Source organism: Erinaceus europaeus, chromosome 9, assembly GCF_950295315.1.
Source record: "Erinaceus europaeus chromosome 9, mEriEur2.1, whole genome shotgun sequence".
In the NCBI taxonomy this organism is placed as follows: domain Eukaryota; kingdom Metazoa; phylum Chordata; class Mammalia; order Eulipotyphla; family Erinaceidae; genus Erinaceus; species Erinaceus europaeus.
In genome coordinates, this window is record NC_080170.1 from 46,831,453 (window position 1) to 46,858,179 (window position 26,727).

The window sequence follows — 26,727 nt, forward strand, 5'->3', positions numbered from 1 at the left end:
TCCCTTCGAGTCAGAGAGCTCCTGTGTGGGGAGAAGACTTCTGTAAATAACAATCCAGTACCAGCGCCTGCCAGGACTGGGGTGTTAAAAACTGCAGCCATGAAGGAAAAACACAGACGGTTCACTCAGACTTCGCGAAGAGTAAATAGAGGAAGAGCCACATGGCCAGAGGCAGCTGAGACACCTCGCAGGGCCAGAGCACTGGACAGGACTGCTAGGGACCTGGAAATCCCTTTATCACCAGCCTCTCTCAGCTTCAGACAGACAAGTGACTGCCCTGGGCTCAGGCAAGCAGAGGCCCTGAGCTGCCTCACTTCCTACAGTTGGCATCTCCCAGGGGATTCTAGAAGGCACCCAGTTCTTGCCCCCAATCCATGGAGAGTGCAGAGACCCTGGACCTGTCCCATGGCATTTGCTTTGGTGTGGTGCACAGAGGAATGTGTATGTAGGAGGAAAAGGTGAATAGGAGATTCTTTTAGCAAGGTCAGGAGCTGATGAGAGAGCTGACACATGGAATCCAGTCCAGCATGTGGTGGGAGCTAACCTTTCCTGCTACCCTGTTCATTTAAAAAAACTACTGACATGTTCAACCGATTCCTCTCTGCCACATTAAAATCATCTCTGCTGAGCCAGGAGATAGCACAGGATACTTTTCATACGTGAGGCCCCAGATTCAATCTCTGGCACCAGCAGATCCCAGAGAAGAGCAGCGCTCCTCTCTTTCTCTTTCTCTCTCCCTCCCTCCCTCCCTCTCTCCCTCCTCCTCTCTGTCCCTCTCTCCCTCCTAATAAACAATAAATAAATAAATAAATAAATAAATAAATAAAATAGTTTGCTTTCATTCTTCCCTTCATGGATATAACGTATTAACTACTCTTTCCTGCTTCACGGACAAGCAATACTTTCCAGTTTTGAAGTTTAGTTCCAAATCAGTGTAAAAGGTGAGATCCCAATTCCAGTCCCAGCAACAGTTCTTTGAGTGGCTGTAACCTGGAAGCAGGGATAGTACAAGTACAGGCTGATAAATAAGTCCCTCACTCTCTCCCTTCCTTCCTTGTCACCAAGGCTATCACTAGTTTGGGACAGGGATGCTAGTACAGAGACACCTACAGCACTGCTTCACTACTCATGAACTTCCACCTTGTAGGTGGGGATGAAAGCCTTGAGCCCAGGCCCTCACACATGGTAACATGCATACTCTGCTGAGTGTGCCACTGTCTTTCCCCTCAGAAAAGAAAAAGCCTTTTCTTTCAGTGAACCAGTGGCAATGAGCACAGAGCACAAAGCTCAGTCTCTCTCATAGCCTGAATCTCAGCTTGAGGGTTTCTGTGGCACTGTGCTGCTTTCTGCACCACCCTCCAGTGTGCCATAAGAAGCCTAGAAGGACTTGGCAGCCAGACTCTGGCCCTGCCAACAATCTCTTAAGCACAGATGAAAGGTGTGACCCAGGTTCCAGGCAGACCCGGCTTCACTGAAGGAAGCTTTCATACCAGTTTCTTTCCATCTTTTCTTCTCCCTTCTTTCTCTTTTCTCCCCTTCCTCCTTCCCTGCCCATCCCTTCTTTCTCCCTCTTTCTCCCCCTCTTTTTCTCTACCTCTGTTTTAAAAAAGCATAGAACCAAACTTAATCACACACATGGCACTCAGAGAGTTATGAGGAAATTCCTGCCTGCACAGAAGGAGAGTTTTAGAACAGATTTCTTTATTCTTTTCTTCTGTGTCCCCTCAAACTCAGCCTCCCAATATTTTCTCATAGAAGAGAAATAGAGAGAAAATTACATGGTCTAGAATGATTCACACCACCTTAAAATAAAGTTAAAATCCACTAAAAAAACTTTTAAAAAATTGGTCAGTATATGTTCCTAAAAACTACCAAATTTAGAGGCCAGGAGATGACTCACCTGGTACAGCACACACTTTACTATGCACCAGGAACCAGGTTCGAGGCCACAGCCACCACATGGAAGCACCATGCTAGGAGAAAGCTTCACAAGTTGTGGAGTGACATAGTGGTGTAGTGGTGTCTCTCCTCTCCTCTCTTCTTCTTCTTCTTCTTCTTCTTCTCCTCCTCCTCTTCCTTCTCCTCCACCTCCTTCTCTCTCTCTCTCTCTCTCCCTCTTTTTCTCTGTCCCTGCCTTTCATATTATATCTTAAAAAGGAAAAAGAAGAAGAATCCACTGGGAGTGGTAGAATCATGTAGGCACAAGGTCCTAGTAATAACTCTGGTAGCTGGCCTCCCCATCATCTGGGGCCCTAGTCAGGGAATCCTGGGATTCCTACATAGATATGAGGGACTAGACCTCTAACAGATCCCTCTCTGAACCATCGCTGGTCATCTCCATCAGAAGCAGCATTGTGCACACTCTTCTGGGCTTCTACAGGACCTTGCCCTCAATGTGGAACAACAATGGTAGGGACTGCCCCATCTCTGAAGGGAGGCTGGGTCAACACACTCTGCCACTTGAGGAAGACAGGTCCTGAAATGAATGCAGCCTAGAATGTTTCTAGCTATGACCATGGAATATGGACTCAGACCTACAGAGATGCAGAGGTTACACAGGCTCCAGGAGTGCTGAAATATGGGCCCCAGATCAGGTTGATGGGGTTTACAGTTAATGGTATTTATATACTTTTCCCATATTTGGGAGCTACTCTCTTCCCTCATCCAGCTTTCTAGTACTGTTTCTAATTTAACACCATCTTCCCAGACAATACCTTTAGCCCACTTGCATGTTAGCTGTTGGGCTCAAGAAAAACTTAGTAAAGTCATGGGCCCCCTGTAATATTCCTAAAATAGACCTACTAGCTTTTTCCAAAATGGAGACCCCAAATCTCCATCCACAATATTCTTGCCTTTAGGTTCATGATTAGTCAACAATTTGCTCTGCTTTATATCCTTAACTCTTTCAGCCATCAGGTTCCAGATGCTACCATAATGCCAATCTGGCTTCCCTGGGTAAACGAACTCACCAATGTGTTCTGGAACCCCACTTCTCCAGAGCCCCACCCCATTAGGAAAAGATAGAGACAGGCTGGAAGTATGGATTAACCCGCTAATGCCATTGTACAGCAGAGAAGCAATTACAGATGTTAGACCTTTGGGAGTCGGGCGGTAGTGCAGTGGGTTAAGCGCAGGTGGCACAAAGTGCAAGGACCGGCATAAGGATCCTGGTTCTTGCCCTCAGCTTGGATCAACAATGGTAGAGAATGTTCCATCCTCCGAAAGGAAGCTGGACAACATACTCTATGCTACACCTGAGGAAGATGGGTCGATACTGGGGCAGCTTGGAATGTTCCTACTCATGACCACAGAATGTGAGCTCAGATCTAGAGGGATGTAGAGGTCACACAGGCTCCTAAGCTGAATATGGGCCTGAGATCAGATCAAACTGATGGGGTTTACAGTCATATTTATTCCCCTTTCTCATATTAGGGAGATACTCTCTTCCCTGATCCAGCTTTCTAGTACTTTTTCCAACCATGACATCATCTCCCCAGACAATAATTAGGATTCACTTGCATATCAGATTTCAGGCTCAGGCAAAAAATAAACAAACAAACAAACAAACAAAAAACTAGTATAGCTATAAGCCCTTTGAAATATAACTAAAATATGCCTACTAGCTATTTACGAAATGGAGGATCCCCCCCCAACACTTCATCTGCACTATTCCAGCCTTTAGGTCCATGATTGTTTAACAATTTGTTTGGCTTTGTATGTTAACTCTTTTTTCAGTCACCAGGTTCCAGATGCTACCATGATGCCAACCAGACTTCCCTGGACAGACGACCCCACCAGTGTGTCCTGGAGCTCTGCTTCCCCAGAGCCCCACCTACTAGGAAAAGAGAGAGGCAGGCTGGGAGTATGGATTGACCTGTCAACGCCCGTGTTCAGCAGGGAAGCAATTATAGAAGCCAGACCTTCCACCTTCTGCATCCCACATGATCTTGGGTCCATACTCCCAGAGGGTTAAAGAATAGGAAAGCTATCAGGAGGGGATGGTAAACGGAGGTCTGATGGTGGGAACTGTGTGACTCTATACCCCTCTTATCCTATGATTTTGTCAATGTTTCCTTTTTATAAGTAAAAAAAAATTTTAATTATATATTTCCATCATATAATCACTTGGGAAATGACTAATTTTACCCAGGGTCGAATTTTCAATGAGGGAGATTATATTCGTCACAATAAACTGAATCTCGTCAAAATGGAAAAAAAAGAAAGAAGGGTCCTGGTTCGAGCCCCCGGCTCCCCACCTGCAGGGGAGTCACTTCACAGGCGGTGAAGCAGGTCTGCAGGTGTCTGTCTTTCTCTCCCCCTCTCTGTCTTCCCCTCCTCTCTCCATTTTTCTCTGTCCTATCCAACAACAATAGCATCAAGAACAACAACAATAATAACTACAAAAAAAAAACAAGGGCAACAAAAGGGAATAAATAAACAAACAAACAAATAAATATTTTTTAAAAAGAAGCTAGACCTTCCACCTTCTGCACCCTATAATGATCTTGGGTTCATGCTCCCAGAGGGATAAAGAATAGGAAAGCTTCTAATGGATGGGATATAGAACTCTGGTGGTGGGAACTGTGTGGAATTTTACCGCTCTTATCCTACGGTCTTGTTTATTAAATCAATAAGAAAAATTAATGTTATTCCTGTAAAAACCTTTAAATAAACAGTTGAGATTATACTAATCTCAAAAAAAAATAAAAGAAAAAAGAAAAAACTTTGATGGCAACATATATATATATATATATATGTATATATATATATATATATATATATATATATATTTTCTTCATTTCACTACCAAATAGTAACATACTTCTGATTCAACCCATCCACTTTGAAGTGATCCTGCCTAAACTGAGGCACAACAGAAACTAAGTGGTTTTTTTCAAGCCCTCAGAGCCTTTACAGCAGCCAAGCCAGCCCAGCTGTGCTCTGATATAAAACCAAGCATGCCCTGCAAGAGAGCACACATGTACACACAGCGACACTCTCTGCATACCTCATCAAATCCCATCTTGTCAGGATACTTAGGAACCACCGAGACAAACTGGGAAGGCTCCATTGGAGGACGGTCAACTGGAAGACACAAGAGACAGGCAGAGTGATTGGTCAATGAGAGGGTCAAAGTTGTTCCACCTCCACGCCTGGCCTCCAGGCACACAGCCCCATCCAGGGCAGGACAACTGCTCGGCCCTTCTCTGGGACTGAGCTGCTAGCCAGGAATCCCCATGGCTAGAGCACCTGTTTTGAGAGCAATTGTTTATCTGCAGATTGTGGCATTTGTCAGCCATATTGTAATTTATGAAAAATGTGTGTGTGTGTGTGTGTGTGTTCATTCAGACTCCTGTGAAACCTATTTTAGTACCCATCGCCTTCTACTCATGCCCCTCACCCACTGGTAGCCCCAACTTGAGGCTCTAAAATGATAATTTCCTTGTGTCATCTTAGAAGTGGCAGCATCTACCTGGACCCCTGAAGTTCTCACCGACAGTCGTTCTTTCAGTGACTCACAACCATTCTGCATCTGTCACACCTTTCCTGCCCTCCTGCCTTCCTTCCCACCAGCACCTGACCAGCACTCTTGCAGGCCTCCTGAAAGATCCCCAGGGCTATCAACCTTGCTTGAGAAATCCCGACGTCTACCCACACAGCACCGGCAAGAATGCTGCAAGAGAAATTCACACGCTTGCTTCCACCGAGTCACTGCAAAACGGCAAACACAGATGTTCAGTTGGCCCTGGACGCTGCCAGATGATGTGACTGTACTTGCACGGGGAATACACCTTCCCAGTCTCTGGGAGATCTCTTCTACTCCTCTGCTTGCTCCTGAAATCTCCACTATCTCTGGTTACCAGAAGGACAGGCTGCATCATAGAGAAAACGAGCAGAAGAAAATCACACCTGCCTTTTCCTTCTTCCACTGCAGGTCTGCAAACCCAGCTGCTCCTGCACCCACACATCCTGCCTCCTCTGCTAATGATGGTGCATTTCTGTCTCTGTCTAGACAACCTCTCCACTGACAACTTCTCAGTTTTCTCAAAGACTTCAGCTTTCCAGATAAACATGTTCTCTTCCACATCACTTCAGTTCTTGATTTCTCTTGACTCTCATTAGCACACAGGCACACTGTAGAATACTCTGTCTGACAAAACAACACAACACAAAGGGTGTCTTTGACCCCCTACCAGTCTTCACCCTTCCTACCTCCCCATGCTAACATGATTCTATGTCCTCATTTACCCAGCACCCCACTCCCCCGCCTTAGCCCACTCCAGTGACCTCATCATTGGATGCAAGTGTCTCTTTTCAAGGTTATCCCAGATGTCTAGCTTGACAGAGCCAATGTCAATTCTCTATCCTGATTTTACTTGGTTTCTCAGCATCTGGATCTGTCTTGAAGTATTTTTCATTTTCTTACCCAGCTTTCTGGCTCTCTCTCTCTCCCCCAGGGATCTGTTCTTCTCCCTCCCCTCTTCTTCTTCTTTGCTCTCTTACTGACAAGTTCACAGTGCTCTGTGATTTCACATGGCCCATTTAATGGTGGTGATTCTCAAGGGTTTGCCTCCATTTGGTGTCTCTTCCCTGAACCCCAGGTTCATATACCTACACACCCCAACCTTTCCATCCAGACATCTAATACATCTCAAGTGTATACGGTCCAGCAGTCCCCTCCATGAAGCCTTTCCTGTTTTGTAAGTGGTATACTATGCCAAAATCCTGGGCTCAGTCTTGAGTTCCTTCTTGCTTTCCCAGGCTGCATCTAGGTCTCATTGGCTTTACCAACCAAATATCCACCCATCACCTCCCAGCTACAGCTTGCATCCCATCCACAACATCTTGCCAGGAGCCTGAGGGGCCTTCCTACATGTATAACTCCCAGCACAACTCCCATCACAACCCCCATCCCAACATGCCTAATCCCCCCACACATACACACACACACACACACACACACACACACACACACACACACACACGGAATCTCATTACTCTCAAAATAAAACTCAAATTCCTTTATATGAACATAAGGCTCTGTGCATCTGGATTCTTCTTCTCTCATGGCCTCATGGTTTTGTTTAGTGCTTTATCCCCAGCATACTGAATAAGTCATGAAACATTAAATGTTGGATAAATATGATTCTGTCTTCTACTGTGTTTAGGATGGGTATTCTGCATAAGATGGGCATTTGAGGATCACAGTAATTAAACCACATTAACTCTGACTCTCCCCTCCCCATATATATTTTTTTTTTCTTGATTTTATAAGTGAGAATGAAAAGTCAGCACCAGTTTGCTCTGTCATATACAATGCCAGGGTTGGGACTGAACCTGGAACTTCACACACAAAGCAGTGTGCTCTACCATTCAGTCACCTCCCCAGCTGCCACTACAGTGTTCAAAGACAACTCTCATCCAGGATATGAATGCCTTTAGGACAACGTCTCTTCCCCATCTACTTCTGTGTGTGATACCCATGCAGGTCATTCCTCTCATTTAAACTGCATACTTTATCAAATTCCAGCTTAAGAGTCACTAGGGCCTGAAGGTCCACTGGATCATCCCTGCCCACAGCCCTCTCTCTTACAAGTCCCTATGGCCTTTCTCTTTGCTACTTTCAGAAAGAACTGCTGTACACAGGCAGCTGCCTCCCCAGGTAAGTATAAACACCAGGAATAGAATTGGCTGTAAAGCATTTGGAACCCTCAGTCCCCATAGAGAGGGACTCATACACTGCAAGTGGGTGTTCAGTCTACACACAAAAGGCCAGTGCAATGCTTCAACTGGCGTAGTCTATTCACAGTCCTTTTTTTTTCTGCCTCCAGGGCTATTGCTGGGGTTCAGTGCCTGCACCATGAATCCACTTGCTTCACCACCTGTGAAGCGACCCCCCTACAGGTGGGGAGCTGGGGGCTCAAACTGGGAACCTCACGCTGGTCCTTGCGCTTTGCGCCGTGTGCACTTAGCTTGCTGCGCTACCGCCTAACCCCCCACAATCCTTCTTTACTGCCCTTTGAATTCCAAACATTGTACAAAGTGCTTTTAATATCAAGTTCACTTTTCCTAAGGACATTTGACAAATGTGCTCTCATCCCACTAACTCTGTATCATATCTGTAGATCTGCACCACTCCTGCCAAGAGTTACTGAGTCAGCAGAACACCTGTGCTAGAAGCTTCCAGAATGCAGTCTTTGTCAGTTTGGTGTTTCACATAGAGCTCTAGAATGCAGGGGCATAAGAATAGCTCTATTTCAGTCAAGGCTGATTGAGGGCTGTGAGGCATCAGTCCTGGGAGCAGGGACAAGTGACATTAGCAGGCTCAGAGAAACTCACTCATGGCTTCGATCTGCACGTGGATGAGGTTCTCCACATCCTCTTGCAGGGTCTGCTGAGGCTTCAGGGGGATGGGCAGGTAGCCATAGTGCTCTCTGTTACAGAGATACATCTGGATACCTGCAGACCACAGAGGAGACAAAACCCACCAGTCAGATAACATGCTTCTTCACTCTATTATGGCAACACCTCCAGGAAAAACAAGTTACTTTAGTTGATTCTGAGTCTGGCATTGACATTGAACAAAACTTGCTGTAGGCTCTGACAGTCAGTCAGCCTCAGTGCATTTGATTTGGAAAGTGAAATGCAGCATCAAAAACCCCAGGGCTATGCTTCAGCTCAGAAGAATGGGACCCTTTTTTTTTTCTTCTGTGAAGAAAATACAGATTCATGACCTAAAAGGAAAATGAAAAGCCATGAAAGGCTCAAAAAGGAGACAAGGCAATCTCACTCCAGAGAACAGAAAGGAACACTGTAATCCACCTACAGGAAATAACAAGAAAACGAGCAGTCAAATCCACATTAGATGTGAAAGCAGACTGGAGCATTCTAGATTGTTTTGGCATTATTAGAGCTAAATCTAGGCATATGGAAACAAAAACTTAAGAAAAAGAAGAAGAAGGAGAAGGAGAAGGAGAAGGAGAAGGAGAAGGAGAAGGAGAAGGAGAAGGAGAAGAAAGGAAGTTTGAAATTCTCCATGAAACTCTTCTGTCACAGTTGTTCTCTTAGCAGATATGTACTTGCAGTCAACCAAGACAAACTCAGAATTTCTATAACTGAGTTGTACTGGGACAAAAGGTGGGCTCTCTCTAGTCATGTTAAGAATCTGCAGTGTTGGGGGTCGGGTGGTAGCACACTGGGTTCAGTGCACATGGTGCAAAGCACAAGGACCAGCTTAAGGATCCCGGTTCGAGCCCCTGGCTCCCCACCTGCAGGGGGGTCGCTTCACGAGCAGTGAGGCAGGTCTGCAGGTGTCTATGTTTTTCACCCCCCTCTGTTTTCCCTTCCTCTCTTGATTTTTTCCCTGTCCTGTCCAACAACAACAGCAGCAGTGACAACAACAACAATAATAATGACAACAAAGTGAAATGCAGCATCAAAAACCCCAGGGCTATGCTTCAGCTCAGAAGAAAGGGACCTTTTTAATCCAGAGGGTTAAAAAATAGGGAAACGTCCAATGGAGGTGGTGGGATATAGATTTCTGGTAGTGGAATTGTACCCCTCATACTACATTTTGTCAATCATTATTAAGTCACTAATAAAAATAAATAAATAAAAAGAATCTGCAGTGTGATGAGACCAGGGTGAGCCTAGTCCTCATGGTCACACTGGTCTTTGTAGCCTCCACTGCTATCCTAGACAAGCTAGGCACATGGGCATGAGAAGGTCTCCTGCAGATCCAACATGGCAGGCTGAACAATGAAAGGACTACTCAGTGAAGAGGATGAGTGTGCCAAGTTCTGGCTCCTGTTTCCTGATGTGCTAATTGCTATTACCATCCTTGCTTTGCAGGGAGAAAATTACCTACATAGTGGCTTTTCTATTCTGTACAGATGAATTTCCTCCTGTCAGTTGTACCACCTGCCAAATCAGGTGAAACTGTCTCAGGGCATTAACTGAGAAGGGAGGGGGAAGAAAAGAGCTTTTGTCCTCTTTGTTGAATCTGGCTGGAGCTGGGGCGGGTTCTGCAGAGTCTGTTACTTCTCGTGCCCGGGGGACTCACTAGCTCTGTGATCAGCCCAAGTGAGTGCTTTGGGGGTAGCTTCCAGCCAGATAGGCCCTCTTGCAAAGTCATGATGAATTCAGGAAGAGGAGAGGAAAAGACGTGATGTTTAGGTAATTCATTTTTCCATTTAATGTTGCAAAGCTTCTGTCAAGAAGGGAGGGGAAACTTAGCCAAACCGTCCTTCAAATACGAAGGGACAAAAGAGGCAGTTTCAGGCCGTGGGGTCCTGAGTGTTTACATCCCAGAAACTTTCTGGATGAAAAAAGAAAAGAAAGAGGAGGAAGCAGCAGCAGAAAGAAGGAGAGAGGAGGAGGATTACAAAAAAAAGATTTCTCAGTTTTCCACATAACAATTAAAACTTCTCTAAGTCTTCCTCTGCCATTATGTTCCAATGCCTGAACCCTCCACTCCAACTCCAGAGTCTTTTACTTTGGTGCAATACACCAAACCCAGTCCAAATTTTGCTTTGTGTTTCTTATTTTTCAACATTTTTTCAATATTTCTCTTTCTGACATATATATATATGAAGAAGTTGGTGTGGAGTGATGAAATTGTGCTTGCATAAGGCCCTGATAATGCCAAAAATAAATGTTTTATAAAACATTCCATTTTGTTTTAAACGCCAATAATTGGCACCCACCATCAGGGATTCCCTAATTGTTGACTTGACCAAGGCAAACCAAGAAAACCAGGGAAACTAAAGAAAGGTTGAATTATAAACAAACAAATAAAATATGGGACTATCATAGTTACCATGAATTCAAGGGCATTAGTCTACTGAAATACAGGTAAAAACACACCAAAAAAGCAGGGAACACTTGTAACCAAAAAAGCCTGTTCTGTTGCCAAAATATAAATGTAATTTATAGAAGCTTGTAGCTAAATGGAGATACAGTGAGCCATGCTTTTCTGAACACAGTTGCAGCCCAGCAGCAAACCCTTCATGCTTGGTTTCAGATGGAAAACATACAGAGAAACCAATATGCAAATGAAATGGACAAAAAGCTCAAGAAAACAGCAACCCTATCCCTCAACCCTCCACCACCCAACATATAAACAAAGGAAAACCCATAGATCACAATAGTAAGTGCATAAACAGAAAAACAACAGAAACAAACTTCCCATCAAGTCATATCAGTCAGACAGAAATGAAACAGAATGACTCCAAGAAATTATGGATATAGAGAGACTATCAGAGAAAGACTATAGAAAGCTCATTATGAGGACTCCCCAAGAATCTAAGCATAGTATGGAGAAGCATATTCAAGATTTGAAAGAAAATTTATCTAAGGAGTTAAGAAACATTAAAGAAGATTTCTGAATAAAGTTCTCTAAAAAATTAGAAAATGTAAAAGAATTTCAGTGGTCACTAAGCAGTTATCAACGATGAAAGAAAAATTTCAGACAGAACTGCATGGTGTGAAAGACACTTTGAGTGCAGTACAAGCACAGGTGGAAGGCATCAAAAGTACTCACTCATGCAGAAGAAAGAATGTCTAAGCTAGATGATATGTTTGCTCACTCTTTCATTTCAGAAGATATGGACACATTCTTAGAGTCATACCAACTGCCAACCTTGACACAAGAGGAAGTAGATAAACTTAAAAGGTCAATTTCTTTGATATCTTTGATAGTAAAAAAAATTGAAACAGTAATCAAAAGCCTACCCAAGGACAAAAGCCTGGGTCTGGATACCTATACTTACGGATTTTATAAAACATTCAAAGAAGAGCAAACAGTCATCCTCCTCAAACTCTTTCAGAAAGTGAAAAAAGAGGGAACACTCCCAAACGCATTCTATGGGGCTAACATCAACCTGATCCCCAAAGCAGAAAGGACTCCACACAAAAAAGAAAAAGCTATAGACCTATATCCCTAAAGAACATTGATGCAAAGATCCTTAACAAAATCTTGGGCAATTGAATCCACAACATATTAAAAGAATAACTGACCAAGACCCAAGTAGGATTCAACCATGGGAAGCAGGGATGGCTCAATATCTGCAAGTCGATCAGTGTAATCAACTATATCAACGAAAAGAAAAAAATCACATGACTTTTATCAATTGCATAAGAAGCATATGACAAGGTCCAACACCCATTTATGATAAAGGCTCTCAAGAAATTGGGAGTGGAAGGAAAATTCTTCAACATAATAAAGGCTATATATGGTAAACCTATGGCTAACATTATAGTCAATGGGGAAAAACTGAAAGCTTTCCCCCTAAACTCAGGAACTAGACAAGGATACCCACTCTCACCACTTCTATTCAGCATAGTCCTAAGTACTCACCATTACAATCAGGGAAGAAAGAGATATCAAAGGAATCTAAATTAGAAAGGATGAAGTTAAACTCTCATTATTTGCAGATGATATGTTGAAATACCTAGAGGATCTCAAAAACTTTGTCAAGAAACTACTAGAAATCATCCATGATTTCAGTATTGTAGCAGGATACAAAATCAGTACCCATAGTCTGTGTCATTTCTCTGTGCAAAAGATGGGCCACAGGGAATGAAACTCAAGGAAGCAATTCCATTTATAATTGAGTCAAAAAAAATTAAGTATCTGGGAATAAATCTAACAAAGGATGTAAAGGACTTTTTTAAGGAAAACTATAAGACACTGTTAAAAAATAGAGGATGAGTGGTCTGGGAGGTTTGGAAAAATAGGGGTGGTTTGGTCTTTGTGGAGATAAGGTGTAGAAAGGGAAGAAAGGGCAAGAGTGAGATGGATAAGTGAAAATATCTGAAAGGTTTGATCAGAAGCAGGAAGTGGGTCATTGCAGGGGGAGGGGGAAGAAGAGATGGGGAGGGGGGAGGGGGCAGAGGGAGGAGGGGAGAAAAGGAGGAGAGAAGAGAATTACAAAGAAGATTTGCAACATCTCCTTGTAAAGCAGTGGGATTTTTAAAAGATACATTTATTTAATGGGGAAAGGAAGAGAGGGAACAGGGAATCGCTGGCCTTATGCAACACCAAGGATTGAACCTGGAGCCTCAGGTTTGCAGTGTGTACCTTACCTGCTGAGCCACCTTCTGGCCTTCTGGTGCTTGTTTTTTTTTTTTTTTTTAATAAGTCACACAGAACAAAGGGGGCTGTCACTGCTGTGATCGCAAACAGCAGGATGGCTGGAAACTGGAAACCAGCTGACAACACACAATTCAGCAGTACCTGCCTGCCGGCTAGAGAAGGCAAAAACAATGATGTCATCAAAGGTCCAGGTGTAGTCCTGGTGTGGGGGGTAGAACGCAAGTTTCTCAGATGCCTCCTTCCTCAGGTCGATAAGGAACGTGGAGTGGACCATGGGCACAGGGAAGCAGCCCTGCCTCTTCCACTCTCTGATCAGGAGATAGTCAGGGGTCCGTTTATAGAAGCCCTGCAATAAAAGCAAACTGGTGGGCAATGCGCTAGAGTGGGGGGGGCTTCATCCTCCTCATCATTGGCTGATTCTTTCAGAGTCACCAGCGGTGTAAGAAATGGAAGTCTCCAAGAAATGTCATCTGTGTGTCTCTTATCTTGGCCTAAGAACTGCCAGCTGAGCTCAAGACATGCCATCAACATCTAAGACATCACCAAAAGGTTTTGGAGATAGTGATCATCCTGGTTTCCACCTACCTCTTGACTAAATAATTTCATAAACATGCATTTTATGTTGACTTATAGTTGGCTGTAAAGGGTGAGGGCTAAGAGGGGATAGATAGAGCAATGCAGTTCAGAGCAGATTCTGGTGTCTGACTCCCTAAGTTCTAATCCCACCCCAGCGCCTTACCATCTGTAGGTAGTGGTCAGGTACGAACCTTATGTACCCAGCTTCTCGTCTGTATAATATTAAATATCAGGGTACTTTTCTATAGGATTGCTTGTAAAAACTAAGGCAAGGCCTGAAAAGTTCTTAGATGAGTGTGTAGTATCAAGAATACATGTTAATATTGGTTGTCATTAAAATGACTACATTGCACTCTGGAAATTGTCATTTTATTTAGCTCCAGGTGAATTCTCTTTTTCTTTTCTATTTTTTTTTTCTTTTAGATAGAGGGTGAGAGGCATGGAGAGGAGAGGTATCATAGCACTGCTACACTGTTCATGAAGCTTCCCCTATGCATGGTCCTTCCACTTGGTTGCCAGAAGCACAAATCCAGGTCTTCACACATGCCAAAGTGTTTTCTCTACTGACTGAGCTATCTCTCACCTTCTGGTGAGAGAGATATATATATCTATATCTGATATATATATATATATATATATATATATATATATATATATATATATATATATATATATATCTGATGGGCCAGAAAATGAGGTCAGTGCCTTGCACATGCATGATACCACTACTTAGGGGTCTCCCTGTATGTATGTATGTATGTATGTATCTATGTATGTATGTATGTATGTATGTATGTATGTATTTTTCCTTTTTTGTGTGTATGCACTCAAGACCTCTTACGTTCACAGTCTCACTATTTCTTTTTTTCTTTTTCTTCTTTTTAAAAATATTTATTTATTCCTTTTTGTTGCCTTTGTTGTTTACTGTTGTTGTTATTGATTTTGTCACTGTTGGATAGGACAGAGAAATGGAGAGAAGAGGGGAAGACAGAGAAGGGGAGAGAAAGATAGACAGCTGCAGACCTGCTTCACTGCCTGTGAAGTGACTCCCCTGCAGGTGGGGTGCCGGGGCTCAAACCAGGATCATTAAGCTGGTCCTTGGCACTTTGCACCACATGCACTTAACCTGCTGAGCTACCACCCGACTCCCAATCTCACTGTTTCTAAGCTAACTTTTTTCATTCACATAGAAAGAGAGAGGGAAGCATTGGCACTCCCCCAGGGCCATGGCATTCCCATGTGGGGCCACAGCTCTAACCTGAGCTGTGTGCATGGCAAGGTAGTCCCTGGCCAAAGTTTTATTCCTGATTTATAGAGAGTGAGAGGAGAGAAGAAACAGACAAGAGAAGAGAGACATCATAGTATCACCCCATCATCCAGGGAGCCCCACTGGTGCTGTCTATGATGCTCTCAGATGGTGGCAAGGCTCAAACCCAGGGCCTCAAGCTCAGCAAGGTAGGCTCTAGAGGTAGACTACCTCTGGGTCTCTGACTTTCCCTTTACATACTTTTCTGTTTTATTGTTGCCAGAGATTCAGTGCTCCAGGATGACTTTTTTAGATAGAGAGAGTCAGAGACAGAGATGGGGCTAGGGAAGATATCACAGCACCAAAGCTTCCTCTAATACAGTGGGCACTGGGCTTGAACCTGGGTAGCATGCATTGCAAAGCAGATGCACTATCTACGTGAGTTATTTTGCTGACTCTCCAAACTCTTTTTATTTTTAATTATATTAATTTATTGGATAGAGACAGAAATCTAGAGGGAAGGGGGTGATAGAGAGGGAGAGAGATACCTGAAGTAATGCTTCACTGCTCATAAAGCTTCCCCCCTGCAGGTAGGGACCAGAGGCTCAGACCCAGGTCCTTGCACACTGTAACCTGTATGCTCAACCAGGTATGCCACCACCCAGCCCATCCAAACTCTTTCTGTAATTTCCTTTCCCCCTCTTTCTTTCTCTCTCTCTCTCTCTCTCTCTCTCTCTCTCTTTCTTTCTTTCTTTTTCCCGACCAGGGTTACTGCTAGGGCTTGGTGCCTGAATGATGAATCCACCACTCCTGGTGGCCATTTTTCCTTTTTTTTTGTTTCTCTAAATGTGACAGACTAGGAGAAACAGGATGAGAGAAAGGGAGAGAAAAGGAGAAAGAGATACCTGCAGCACTGCCGCACCACTTGTAAAGCTTCCCCCTGCAGGTGGGGATCTACAGTATCCTTATGTGTGTTTTAGTCACGCACAAAAATACTATTTAAATTATCTTCTAAATTGGGAAAACAAGTTATATACTCCATAACCTTCATTGGTTAATTAAAAGCCTCAAGACTAAGTCCATTAGAGTATCTTCTCATAATTCACTTATGCAGAAGAAAGAGCTCACTGGGTCACGGCATTGGGTCTGGATTGGCCTGTTTTCCTGAAACTGTTCTACTCCCATAATGACATGTATGTTTCAAGAGAGAAAAAGATTTAACACAGTTGCAGAGAACATATGGCTCTCTTACTAGAACCCACAGCCCCTGTCATTAGCTAAAGGACTTGCCTTTGGTGTGATTCCGCACCAGAAATTAGAGTAGAGACTCCGAGACTCCAACATGGGGGCCACAATGGTTTTGTTTTCTGCAATCATCAGACTAAGAGTCTTCGGGTTAGTCAGGAAGTTGTCGACATCAATGAACTAAAAAAAGAAAAGAAAAATATAGAAAAGTCGTGTTATGAATTAGGGGGGAAAAGTGATCAAATGATTTCTAACATAGTGAGAACTATGGTGGTTATCATGGAGACGGGCAGGGGGTTTACAGAGAATTTTGTTGGTAGGTGCAGTATGGAACTGTAGCCAGTAAACCTATAATCTTGTAAACTATTATTTAATGACTAATAAAAAAGGAATGCTGTGTCTGCAAAGTTCATCTAAAAAGTTATATATCAGGGACTAGGTGGTGGTGTACCTGCTTGAGCGCACATGTTACAATGCGCAAGGACAAGGGTTCGAGCCCCCAGTCCCCACCTATATGGAGAAATCTTTGCCAGTGGTGAAGCAATGCTGCTGGTGTCTCTCTTCCTATCTCCCGTTCTCCATCAATTTCTGACTGTCTCTACCCAATACATAAATAAAGATAATAAAAACAGTAAAAACAAAACAAAAGTAATGTAACATACAACTTAGATTGCTCTATCTACTAAATTTCCAGTGGTTCTATTTCTTTCAACTGTTAAATGCAAGAGATTGAATAATTCAGCTTCTTCACTTATTTACTGCAAATATAATCTTGGGAGTACGTCTGTGGTTAAGTCTAGGGAACCCAATGAAGAAATCCCCTGATTTTTTTCTCTTGACTCTTCAAATGTGCCAGCCATGGAACTTTAATAACAGGTCATTCCGGCTGCTCCTACAGCCCTCAGTTTTAAACAATGAGTTTGAACACATTCTAGATAACAGTTGTTAAGAAATCAAACATCTGTTCTTACCAGGATGTAGTCTGACCACTTCTCCCTTGCGGTCCGAAGAGCAGTCTGTCGGAGCTTCATAACATGGGCAAACCGAGAGCTTGGCCAGTGCTTTGGTCCAATTTCATCAGGGTAAGATCTAAATCAACAACAATGATAAAAGGACTTATAATTATTGACTACCTATATACTACAGCAAATGAACTTCAGTGTTTATAATCATGAAGTCATTTCTTCTTCCTTCCATCATGGGAAGTAGGTCCTACTGACAACATCATCCCCATGTGACACACAGGAAACTGGAACAAGGAGATTTGCTGTTTACAGAACAAGGATTTTGTGAGTAGGGAGTTGTCTCAGCGATACAGTGTAGGCCTTGCAATTCTGAGGTTCCAAGTCTGGTTCCTGACACCCCAGAGGCTGAAGCAATGCTCTTCTCTGTCATAAAAATTAATGTATAAAATCTTTAAAATGTTTTGTTCAGTGTTTGAAGTCCTAGGGGGAATATCTCAGTACCAAAGTATACAACTTGCGTTTCTAAGGTCCCGGGGACTTCAGAACTGATTCCTGGCACCATCATAAGCCAGAGCTGAGTGGTGTCCTAGGACCTCATAAAAATAAATAAATCTTTTAAAAAAATTGTAAAAATCTGGACTTGCACATAAGAAATTCTGGGTTCAATGCTCAGAACCACCTATTCCAGGGCGGAGAAGTACTCTAGTCTCTCAAGATGAATATAAACACTCTTCACATGAAATATCTCAGTGAGTCTCTACTTAGGTAGGTGTTTCTATTCTGCCTACTTCACAGATGAAGAGATGGGTAGTGAGTGGCTAGTCCTTGGGAAATGTTCTACAGCACATAAAGAGCACACTCAAGATTTCAGTAGAGGCACAGCCCCAAACAAAGCTAATGTTCTTAGAGGCTTTTTTTTTTTTTTTTTTTTTTTTTTTTTTTTTTACAGTTCTGCCATCAAATACTATTGGGAATGTTACATCATAAGTTTGAATTTCCACGAGAAACAAAGACTTAGTTTGCTTGGTCTTGGCTCAGAAAAGTTTCACAAAGTCTGATACAGAAGAAATGGGGCTAGGCAGATACTTCATGTTTTTGAATAGAAATAAATATATACAAATTTTAAGGGTTTTTTTTTTTTTTGCCTCCAGGATTATCGCTGGGCTCGGTGACTGTGCCACAAATCCACTGCTCCTAGAGGCCATTTTTTCCCCTTTTGTTGCCCTTGTTGTTCATCGTTGTTAGTGTTATTATTGTTATTGCTGCCATTGTTGTTGGATAGGACAGAGAGAAATGGAGAGAGGAAGGGAAGATAGAGAGGGGGAGAAAAGGACACCTGCAGACCTGCTTCATCACCTGTGAAGCGACTCCCCTGCAGGTGGGGAGCTGGGGGCTCGACTTACACCGGTCCTTGCACTTTGTGCCATGTGCATCCGACCTCCAAAAAATTTAAGTTTTTTGTTCAGTGTTTAAAGCAATAGCGGGATAGCTCAGTACCAAAGCACAAGACTTGCATGTCTAAGAACCAGGAACCCTGGAACTGATTCCTAGCACCACTATAACCCCAAAACTGATGCTGGGTACCACACTGTCAGCATCCACCAAGCAGCTAGTCCACAGCTTTCTCATGGTCACATAGGTAAGAAGACCGGCACACCTTTGAGAATCCTCTGGAAGCGTCTAATTGGTATGGACATAAACACTGTCATGATAACAGTAGACAGGCCCTCACTTTGAGTTCTTTCTTTCTTTCTTTCTTTTCTTTTTCACTTTGAATTCTTAATAGCTGCACTGGCAGAACATTGGCTTCAAAGAGAGGAAAAAACACTGAAACAGAAACACTGCCACTAAACAACTCAGATTAGTAAAACTATGGACAGCACAGGAATTCTCTGCAATGTCTTCTCCAATTGTTGCCAAGATCAGTGAAATTCCTGTTTTTCTGAATATAGTGCCCTAAAAATGCCTCCCCTAATATATTTTTCATGCTGACCTTGGCATTTATATACTAGAATCATCAGTTCTAGCTATAAAGAAAATGACCAGGTACCGGGTAGGTTCATAAGTCTTTTTGGGACATGGGCATTTTGATGAAAACAGATTTTATTGTAAGAAGCTTTGACAGAGTATTCAAAGTCTTTTTTAAAAAAATATCTTTGGTAGTCGGGCTGTAGCTCAGCAGGTTAAGTGCAGGTGGCACAAAGCACAAGGACCGGCATAAGGATCCCGGTTCGAACCCCGGCTCCCCACCTGCAGGGGAGTCGCTTCACAGGTGGTGAAGCAGGTCTGCAGGTGTCTGTCTTTCTCTCCCCCTCTCTGTCTTCCCTTCCTCTCTCCATTTCTCTCTGTCCTATCCAACAACAACAACATCAATAACTACAACAATAAAACAACAAGGGCAACGAAAGGGAATAAATAAATAAATAAATATTTAAAAAATTTAAAAATATATATATATCTTTATTGGGGAATTAATGTTTTACATTCGACAGTAAATACAACGGTTTGTACATGCATAACATTTCTCAGTTTCCCATATAACAATACAACCCCCACTAAGTCCTCTATCATCCTTCTTGGACCTGTATTCTCAACCCCCTCCATCAATCCCAGAGTCTTTTACTTTGTTGCAATAAGCCAATTCCAGTTCAGGTTCTGCTTGTGTTTTCTCTTCTGATCTGGTTTTTCAACTTCTGCCTGAGAGTGAGATCATCCCATATTCATCCTTCTGTTTCTGACTTATTTCACTTAACATGAATTTTTCAAGGTCCATCCAAGATTGGCTGAAAACAGTGAAGTCACCGTTTTTTATAGCTGAGTAGTATTCCATTGTGTATATATACCACAGCTTGCTCAGCCACTCATCTGTTGCTGGACACCTGGGTTGCTTCCAGATTTTGGCTACTACAAATTGTGCTAACAAGAACATATGTGTACACAGATTTTTTTGGATGGGTGTGTTGGGTTCCTTAGGATATATCCCCAGGAGAGGAATTGCAGGGTCATAGGGTAGGTCCATTTCTAGCCTTCTGAGTGTTCTCCAGACTGCTCTCCACAGAGGTTGGACCAATTGACATTCCCACCAGCAGTGCATGAGGATTCCTTTGACCCCACAACCTCTCCAACATTTGCTGCTGGTACCTTTTCTGACATATGACATTCTCACAGGAATGAAGTGGTATATGATTGTTGTCTTTATTTGCATTTCTCTGACAATCGAAGACTTGGAGCATTTTTTCATTTTTCTTGGACTTTTGGATCTCTTCTGTAGTGAACATTCTGTCCATGTCCTCCCGCCATTTTTGCATGGGGTTGTTGGGTTGTTTTTTGTTGTTGAGTCTAGCAAGCTCTTTATATATTCTGGTAACTAGCCTCTTGTCTGATGTATGGCATGTAAAGATCTTCTCCCATCCAGTGAGGGGTCTCTTGGTTTGGGCAATGGTTTCTCTTGCTGTGCAGAAGCTTTTTCATTTGATGTAGTCCCATAGGTTTATGCTTGCCTTAGTCTTCTTTGTAACTGAATTCGTTTCATTGAAGATGTCTTTAAAATTTATGCGGAAAAGAGTTCTGCCAATATTTTCCTCTAAGTATCTGATAGTTTGTGGTCTAACATGCAAGTCCTTGATCCACTTGGAATTTACTTTTGTATTTGGTGAAATATAGTGGTTCAGTTTCATTCTTCTGCATGTTTCAGCCCATTGTTTCCAACACTATTTGTTGAAGAGACTCTGCTTTCCCTATTTAATAGTCTGGGCACCTTTGTCAAAGATTAGATGTCCATAGGTGTGGGGACTTACTTCTGGGCTCTCAATTCTATTCTATTGTTCAGTGTATCTATTTATGTTCCAGTGCCAAGCAGTTTTGATGACAACGGCCCTATAATACAATTTGAGATCTGGGAGTGTGATGCCTCCAGTTCTGTTCTTTCTTATCAGGATTGTTTTGGCAATTCTAGGTCTTTTCTGGTTCCAGATAAACATTTGTAGCTTTTGTTCTAGTCTCCTAAAAAATGTGCTTGGGATATTGATGGGGATAGCATTAAATTTGTAGATGGCTCTGGGTAGTATATTCATTTTTATGATGTTAATTCTTCCAACTCATGAACATGGAATATCTTTCCACTCCTTTGTGTCTTTTTTCAATTTCCTTGAGTAGTGACTCATAATTTTCAGTATACAAGTCTTTCACTTCTTTGGTTAGATCTATTTCTAGATATTGTATTGTTTGTGTTGCTATAGTAAAAGGAATTGATTTCTGGATTTCAATTTCTTCTAACTTAGTGTTTGCATAGAGGAATGCCACTGACTTTTGAATGTTAATTTTGTAGCCTGACACCTTACTGTATTGCCTGATGATTTCCAAAAGCTTCTTGCTGGATTCTTTAGGTTTTTCTATGTATACTATTATGTCATCTGCAAATAGGGAGAGCTTGACTTCTTCTCTTCCAATCTGTATGCCTTTAATTCCTTGCTCCTGCCTGATTGCTATACAAGAACTTCCAACACTGTGTTAAATAGTAATGGTGATAGTGGGCAGCCCTGTCTAGTACCTGATCTGAGGGGAAGTGCTTCCAGTTTTTCACCATTGAGTATGATGTTGGCTGTAGGTCTGCTATATAGAGACTCTACTATCTTCAGGAATTTTCCATCTATTCCCATTTTTTGTAGTGTTTTGATCATAACGGAATGTTGTATTTTGTCAAAGGCTTACTCTGCATCTATTGATATTACCATGTGGTTTTTGGTGTTGCTTCTGTTGATGTGGTGGATCACGCTGATGGGTTTATATATATTAAACCAACCTTGTATCCCTGGGATAAACCCCTCTTGGTCATGATGAACAGTCTTTTCAATATACTGCTGTAACCGGTTGGCTAGAATTTTGTTCAATGTTTTAGCTATCTATGTTCATCAGAGATATTGGTCTGTAGTTTTCTTTTTTGGTTGTGTCCCTGTCTGCTTTTGGTATCAAAGTGATGTTGGCTTCATAGAAGCTGGAAGGAAGTATTCCAGTGTCTTCAATCTTCTGGAAGACTTTTAAAAGTAGAGGTATTAGCTTTACTTTGAAGGTTTTCTAGAATTCATTTGTAAAACTATGTGGTCTAGGACTTTTATTTTGGGGAAGATTTTTTTATAACTTTTAATTTCATTAGCTGTAATAGACCTGTTCATATTATCTAGTTCCACTTTACTTAGTTTTTGAAGTTCGTAGGTATCTAGGGAATAGTCCATTTCTTCCAGGATCTCTAGCTTGGTGGCATATAGTTGTTCATAGAAGCCTTGCATGATATGTTGAATTTCTGTGGTGTCTGTTGTGATATCTCCTCTTTCATTTATGATCTGATTTATTTGGGTCTTCTCCCTTTTTTGTTTTGTGAGTCTGGCTAAAGGTTTGTTGATTTTGTTCACTCTTTCGAAGAACAAACATTTACTTTTGTTGATCGTTTGTATGGTTTTCTTATTCTCAATGTTATTTATTTCTGCCCTAACTTTAGTGATTTCTGTCCTTCTGGTTGCTTTAGGGTTCCTTTGTTCTTCTTCTTCTAGGTCTTCAAGATGTGCAATCAGGCTGTTTATTTGTGCTTTTTCTTGTTTCCTAATGTGTGCTTGTATGGCTATGAACTTCCCTCTCAGTACTGCCTTAGCTGTGTCCCAAATATTTTGATAGCTTGTGTCTTCATTTTCATTGAACTCTCAAAACATTTTGATTTCTTCCTTTATTTCCTCTTTGATCCAGTAGTTGTTAAGTAGTGTACTGCTGAGCTTCCACATTTTGGGACTATTACTAATCTTTTGTTAATTGGTTTAATTACACTGTGGTCTGAGAAGATGCTTGGGATTATTTCAATGCTCTTGAATTTGCTGATGCTGTCTTTGTGGCCTAACATATGGTCTATCCTTGAGAATAACCCATGTAAACTTGAGTAAAATGTGTATTCCAGTTTATTGGGATGAATGACTCTGAAAATGTCCAATAGATGTAGTTTATCTATCTCCTCATTTAGCTCCCTCATGTCTTCATTGATTTTCTGCCTGGATGATCTGTCAAGTTGAGAGAGTGGGGTGTTGAATTCCCCTATTATGACTGTGTTGTTGTTAATATATTGCTGTACCTCTTTCAGTAGATGTTTGATGTATTTCGATGATTTCTCATTGGGTCCATAGACGTTAATAATTGTTAGGTCCTCTTGATAGACTGATCCACTGAGCATTATACTGTCCATCCCCATCTTTTTAATTTTATTTATTTTAAAGTCTATTGTGTCAGATATGAGAATAGCTGTTCCTGCCCTTTTTTGTCGGCTATTGGCATGTGTGATAGTTTTCCATCCTTTCACTTTGAGTCTGTGTTTGTCTTGTTGAGTTAGGTGGGTTACCTGTAGACAGCATATTGTTGGGTTGTGGTTCCATCCTTTCACTTTGAGTCTGTGTTTGTCTTGTTGAGTTAGGTGGGTTACCTGTAGACAGCATATTGTTGGGTTGTGGTTTCTGATCCATCTTCCTATTCTGTGCCTTTTAGTAGGTGAATTCAGTCCATTGACATTTATTGATATCAAAGATTGAAGATATTTTAATGCCATTCTTGCAGATTTTTAGAGTGTTCTGATAGATGGCCTATTTATGGTGGTCTGACTGTTGATAGGAGACCTTTCAGAACTTCTTTCAGGGCAGGCTTGGTGATAGTTGATTCTTTCAACTGCTGCTTGTCTGAGAAGGTTTCTATGCCTCCATCTAGTCTGAATGACAGTCTAGCAGGATACAGTAGTCTTGGTTGAAAGCCTTTCTCATTGAGCACTTGATAGATATCTTGCCATTCTCTTCTGGCCTGTAGTGTTTGTGTGGAGAAGTCTACTGCTAATCTTATGGGTTTTCCTCTGTAGCTGACTCTTTGTTTTTCTCTTGCAGCCTCCAGGATCCTTTCTTTATCCTTATTCCTTTCCATTCTAAATATGATATGTCTCTATGTCTGTAAATCTGGGTTAATTCTGTTTGGGACCCTCTGGGCTTCTTGAACCTTTATGTCTTTGATGTTGTCTAGACTAGAGAAGTTTTCAGCAACTATGACCTGAAGAATGCTTTCTTCCTCTCCCTCTCTTTCTTCCTCTGGTAAGCCAATAATGCATATATATATATATTTTTTTTTTTGAAGTCATCCCATAGGTCACTGTTGTTGTTTTCCGTATCTCTTAGTCTCTTTTTGAGATCTCTTACTTCTTTTTTAGTTGTCTCTAATTTGTCATTGATCCTGCTAATTCTGTCTTCAGTCTCATTGATTCTATTCTCTCTGCCCTCTACTGTTTTCTGGAATTCATCTACTTTGTTGCCCTCTTCTGATACTGTTTTAGCTTGTTCATCTAGTTGTGTTCTTAGCTCAGCTATTTCAGCTTTCAGCTCTCTAATAACCTTGAGGTAATTATTGTTTTCTTCCAGAGTCTCATTTGTTGTTTCTGCATTTCTGATGACAATTCTTTCAAACTCTTTACTCACTCCTGTGATTATTTCCTTAACTAGTGTTTGGATGTTGATCTCATTATTTTGTGCTTCAACTTTGGGGGACTTTTATCTGGACTCTTGTCCTGGTTCATTTCTCCACTATTTCTTCTTATTGGTTTAACCATTCTATATAGTATGTTATGAGGTCCGTCTCTCAGTACTTTTCAAATTACTGATCACTATTGCCTGGATTGACTTGTGTCTAAGTAATGTAATTAAAGGTTTCACAGTGGTGGAAGTTAACAGTTGTTCCAATATTATTTTAATCCCTGAGTTGGAGCTCAGTGGCTTAAAAGCCTCTTTTGTTCTTTTGCTTCCTTGTAGGCTATGGGAGTCTGAGGGCTTTTAAACTATATATAGGCTTCTTAGCTTAATCACTGACTCCTGACCAAGAGATAAATTAGGCTGTGGCAGAGATAATCCAGTGGTTATGCAAAGAGACTTTCATAGTCCCACTGCTAGGCCACCGAGGTATAGATCGTCTCCTGAGTTTCCTGGTTAGTTCTCTGTCCCCTGGTGTCAGCACAGGGTCTCCCTGCCGCTGCTCCAGATTCTGAAGGCAGTAGTAATAGAGACTCATAGTTGCATTTGGTGATTCCTAGGGGAGTCCTCTTCTCCCTTCAGCCATCCCCTTGTTGGTGAAACAGACTGGAGGTGGTATCTCAACTGGTAAACTGCTGGACTGTTACCAGCCACTTAATCTCTCCCTAGGCTCCTCTCTGTCCACGAGCCACATGTGTTTGCACTCACCAGTTATTTGGTGGGTTCCTGAAGTCGTTCTTGTCTTGTCTTGTTTTGGTCCTAGGTGGTCTCCTTTGGTATTCCTAGTTGACCCGGGAGAGGAGAGGAGAGAAACACAGCTACTGCTGCTCCATAGCTCCACATCTGGAAGTCTCCTCAATGTCTTTTCTGCTCACATTCCTTTCTTTTTTAAAAATTTCTTTATTGGGAGGGATTAGTGGTTTACACTGCACAGTAAGATACATCATGTGTCCACATTTCATTGCTAAATTTGGTTCACATATGAAGCATATATTGGGATCTGAGATATATCAATAAGTAAAGAACTATAGCAAGAGAAAGACTAGGGGAATGGCAGTAGCACTACTATCATAGAAATATGGCTTACCATAATGAACTTGTCCTGGGCAACAATGCAGGCAACTCAGTTCATTCTACTTCTGCCATTCCTTAAGCTGGAATGCAGTAGCTTTGGGGACACTTACAAGAGTAAGTTTTAAATAAATTTATTCACGTCATTTGTTCATCCAACAAGTATTAATTTAATGCCTGCCAAGAACATCACACTGAGAAAATGTAAAATATTTATATAGTCCAGGCCCTGTCACGGAAGCCAAAAGTTATGTAGTAAAATGCATAACTTAAATAGTTAATTCACTATATTGACTAAGTGTATTGTGCCAAAAAGCTTGCTGTAGAAAAACAGGCATCACTATATTTCCCTCAGTCCTCGAACCTTAGGGTGGGGCGCACTTTCCTGCATGCTTCTCTCAATTCATACCAAATAATATTGCATCCACTGATCCCAACCTATTAACGCAATGAGTACCACCTCAGCATGCTTCACTTCAGACTGTGTCCAGAGACTTCTGGTGTGGAATGACAACCCTTCAGCTTCATTACTCGGGTGAGACCTTTCCTTTCATAGTATTCTCTAATTTCATTCCAGGTGGTTCACTTCCTAAAAAAGGACCCAAAACCTAGATATAGACTAGGTCCCGTGAGATAGAGCATATGTTCACACGTATCCATAAACTAGGGCAAAATATATACCTGAAAGCAAATGTACACAATAGTCTGCAGTGAGTACCCCCAAACATTTCATCTGCACTATTCCAGCCTTTAGGTCCATGATTGTTTAACAATTTGTTTGGCTTTGTATGTTAACTCTCTTTTCAGCCACCAGGTTCCAGATGCCAGCATGATGCCAACCAGACTTCCCTGGACAGATGACCTCACCAATGTGTCCTGGAGCTCCGCTTCCCCAGAGACCCACCCTACTAGGGAGTATGGAATGACCATGTTTAGTGGGGACACAATTACAGAAGCCAGACCTTCCACCTTCTGCACCCCACAATGACCTTG

The 26,727-nt window shown here is 42.0% G+C and overlaps 1 protein-coding gene across 1 annotated transcript in view; it reads right to left on the reverse strand.

The window, feature by feature from the left end:
- The window catches only part of COLGALT2 (collagen beta(1-O)galactosyltransferase 2), a 90,546-nt gene that overhangs the window by 24,117 nt on the left and 39,702 nt on the right, over positions 1–26,727 (reverse strand). Inside the window, exons 3-7 of the mRNA XM_060197821.1 lie at positions 17,135–17,252; positions 16,209–16,343; positions 13,238–13,442; positions 8,341–8,460; positions 5,009–5,085 (exon numbers count right to left, since the gene is read on the reverse strand). Of these exons, the coding sequence (XP_060053804.1) occupies positions 5,009–5,085; positions 8,341–8,460; positions 13,238–13,442; positions 16,209–16,343; positions 17,135–17,252 (655 nt within the window). The remainder of the gene's footprint in view (positions 1–5,008; positions 5,086–8,340; positions 8,461–13,237; positions 13,443–16,208; positions 16,344–17,134; positions 17,253–26,727) is intronic.